The 3,577-nt window shown below is 50.9% G+C and overlaps 1 protein-coding gene across 1 annotated transcript; it reads left to right on the forward strand.

The window, feature by feature from the left end:
• Positions 1-138: 138 nt before the first annotated feature.
• Positions 139-3,375, forward strand: LOC102007601 (kallikrein-4-like). Its single transcript, XM_005412748.1, has 4 exons — positions 139-368; positions 1,869-2,119; positions 2,209-2,342; positions 3,223-3,375. The coding sequence occupies exons 1-4, from the start codon at positions 139-141 to the stop codon at positions 3,373-3,375; spliced, it is 768 nt and encodes a 255-aa protein (XP_005412805.1).
• Positions 3,376-3,577: the final 202 nt, after the last annotated feature.

Consider the following 3,577-nt stretch of genomic DNA (forward strand, 5'->3'; position numbering starts at 1 on the left):
AGTCCCAGAGGCTGAGCCTCAGACCGTGTCCCTGCTTGTCCCTCCTGATATAACCTGTGCCTTCCTAGCCCTGACCCACTGAGCCCTACCTGATACACTACCAGATCCACTGTGGAATCCCGTCCACCCAGCCCTCGGATGCACTGTGTGCTTGTCCTGCCCACAGAAGCTGAGATTCTTCCCAACGAAACCAGCAGTCACCTCGCAGATGGGCTCCACCTGGTCAGCAAACGCACGTCTGTTGACTATACTTGCATTCCACACTCGCGGCCCTGGCATGCTGCACTCTTTCACGATGAGGATGGATTCTGCTCGGGAGTTCTGGTGCACCCGCAGTGGGTTCTGTCAGCGGCACACTGCTGGCAGAAGTGAGCAAGCTCCGTATGGGTGACAGTGGGGGTAATGCGGAGAGGGCTGGACCAGGATGACTGGGCTTGTCTTGGGTAGGGCACTGTGGGCAGGGTGCCGTGGATGGGGGTGAGGGTCAGACATTGCACAGCAGTGAGGTCCAGGATCCAGGCTGGGTTTGAGCAGAGAATGCCCAGTCTTGGCCCAGGGTGAGGTTCAACCACTGCAAAGGGGCTGTGACAGGGAATGAACCCCAGTCCAAGAGGCGGGACTTGTCTATGGCTGAGACTTTAAAACACTAGGCCTGGAGCAAGGCTGGAGCTACAAGCAAAAGGGAGGCTTGGCTGGGAGATCCACTTCCCCAGGCTGGAGGAACATTCACATCTGTTTGCTGGGTCTGAAGAATTCCCCATGTGGGAAGAGAAACCACACAGGAACCTGAGTTTTACCTCAGTACGAAAGTTCAGAGGTGAAGGTGGGTTGAGAGAGGCAGGCTTGGATCTCGGTTCAGCCTAGGTGGTGTGGACAAGGGACCTCTTGTCATCTGGTGCAAGGGGCCTGGGTAAGGCGAGAGAGACAGGTGAAGACAGAGCCAGGTGAATGGGGACCGAGGTATGCACATGACTGCAGGGCAGGGTGTAGGGAGAGATGAGGCTAAAGCTGACCAACCAGCAGAAACATCTCAATGTGCTGTTTTAAACAAATTAATACTAACGTAGAGAATCACTAGCCCAACCCCCTACAGGAAAAGCCTCTGTTCCGTATCATGCCCGCTTGCTACATGACTCGCTTCCCCATTTGATCCCAGTTTACTCAATTTTTCCTGAAGAATTATACTTGCAATCTTATTGGCTGACCATAGTTTTGTCCCACCTAATGCGCACCTTGTAATTTCCCTTTCCTCCTATCTTGGACCCACCTCACCTCGTGGTTTTGCTCTTGAAGGTTCTTGGGAAGAAGGTCCTTGGCAACCCACTCGGGCCCCCTTCCGTCCTTCTTTTGGACAGAAGCTTTCTTTCTTTCAATAAACATATTCTGCTTTTAAAGTGATGATCAAAATATCCAGATTGGAAATAAACAGGATCCTGCGCATGTGGGGCCATGGTGAGGTGCACCTCAAATGCGGTCTTCCTTTCAATTTCCGATATTTTGTGCATCATGGACCTTTTGCATTAATTTTGAATTTAAAATATGACACTGAACTATTATTCATCTTGCTTTTTCTGCATTATTGGCTCTCTAAGTTTACACCTTAGACAAATGCTTCTCTTGCAGCAGCACTAATGTCGGGATCTGGGGTGAAGTTGGGAGTGAGGATTGGGATGGGATCTGGACGCTGTCATGTGGGGATGAGGCTGGCACCAGGGATGGGTCTGGGCGGGGTGTCGGGTGGAAACGGCAGTGGGGATGGGACTGAGGTGGAGGATGAGTTGGGGGATGAGGCTAGGATTTGGCCTGCACTGGAGTTTAAGCTTGAAGAAAGGATTTGTTACTGTGGTACTGACTTTCATCACCCTCAGATACTACACCATTGGTCTGGGCCTGCACAGACTTTACGAACGCAATGAACCAGGCAGCCAGATGATTAAGGCCAGTTTCTCCGTGCAGCACCCAAAATATGTCACAGCTTGGAAAGGCTATGACCTCATGCTCATCAAGTTGAGCAAACCAGTTGTGGAATCAGACACCATCCGGACTATCAGCATTAGCTCCAAATGTCCGAAAACTGGAACGAGGTGCTTGGTCTCTGGCTGGGGTCAACTGTACAATGGTGAGTTCTGGTGTTCCTGTCTCTGGACTCACTGATACCTGTGCTGTCTCTGCCCAGGAGTGCTTCTGACTCTCTGTCCTTTTTCTCAGGCAAGTACTCTCAGATTCTGCAGTGTTTGGACATTCCAGTGCTATCAGCGCAGTCCTGCAGAAAAGTGTTTGACTCAAACTACCACTACAGCATGTTCTGTGCTGGTGGTGAGGGCGAGAAGCACGCTTGCCTGGTAGGAGACTGGGACAGGGCGGCAGGGGTTCAAGATGGTGATGGGGTTTAAAACCCACTGGGGGCACAAGGTCATGCAGGAAAGAGGGAGACTCAGAGGGCCATGAGGAGATGCAGGTGCAAAGAGAAAGAGAGAGAAAAAAAACTGGAAGGGTGAGAAGGAAACAAGGAGACAGTGTAAGCCAGCCACAGAGAAGGGCCAGGAGAGCCAGGGAGAAGTAAGCAATCAGCAGAGAGATGCAGAGTCATGACGGTGTGAGGAGGGATGTAGAGATTCCCAGGAGGGTCCGGGGAGAAGGAACACAGCTGTAAGAACAGACCGGTTGACTGCATTCAGGATCCTGAGCCCCACTGCCAAGCACACCTCCATCCTCAATTTCAAGTGTTCTTGATCCCCGAAGTCCATGCCCACTCTCACCCTCCAATTCAAACTCAACCAAACTGGAAAAGGAGATGCAGGCGGGAGGTGAAACTCCTCAGGGGACCTTTCCAAGGCCTGCGAGGGAGAGTTGGTGTTTGAGAAGCAGGACCGTCCCTGCCTGCCTACAAGCTATGGCTTAGTGCTTGGCTTTTTCATGACATATCCCTCCATTTTGGCCTTTGGGTCTCTGTGTCTTCACTGTGCTAGGGCCACACCAGGGTCTCAGTTTGTCTCCCCATCAACACTGTCTCCTGTACCCCATGTGTCTCTGGGGCCTGCTGACTCTGTCTCTGCTGCTTCTGTCTCCAGCTCTCACTGCTGCCCTCCAGCTCCTGTACTATGTGTTTCTGCCCTGCTGTCTCACTCTGTCTTTGCCTCTTCGTGCTTTTGGCTTCCTATGTGTGTCTCCCCCCATCCTCCTCTCCACCTGCCGTAACTTGCTCTTCTCTTCCCTCAACAGTCAGACTCTGGAGGCCCTGTGATCTGCAATGGGCACCTGAAGGGCCTTGTGTCCTGGGACATCCGTTCTTGTGGCAAACGTGGAGTTCCAGGCATCTATACCAACCTCTGTAAATTCAAACGGTGGATAAGGAAAATTATCCGGACCAGATAACCACGGATAATGTTGGGACCATGAAGCCAACACTGCCTTCTGAACCTATCTTTAGGCTCCATCTGTCATAAGCAGCTATTGGACTTCATTGAATAATTTTACCAATATATTCAGTTTATATATGCCTTCCTCATTTTATTTTAGTAAGATTGAAAGTAGAGATTTCAATTGCAAAAAAGTGTTACTGATTTTAAGATGTTGT

The sequence above is a fragment of the Chinchilla lanigera genome, unplaced genomic scaffold (genome assembly GCF_000276665.1).
Source record: "Chinchilla lanigera isolate Chin_1 unplaced genomic scaffold, ChiLan1.0 scaffold00157, whole genome shotgun sequence".
NCBI lineage: Eukaryota > Metazoa > Chordata > Mammalia > Rodentia > Chinchillidae > Chinchilla > Chinchilla lanigera.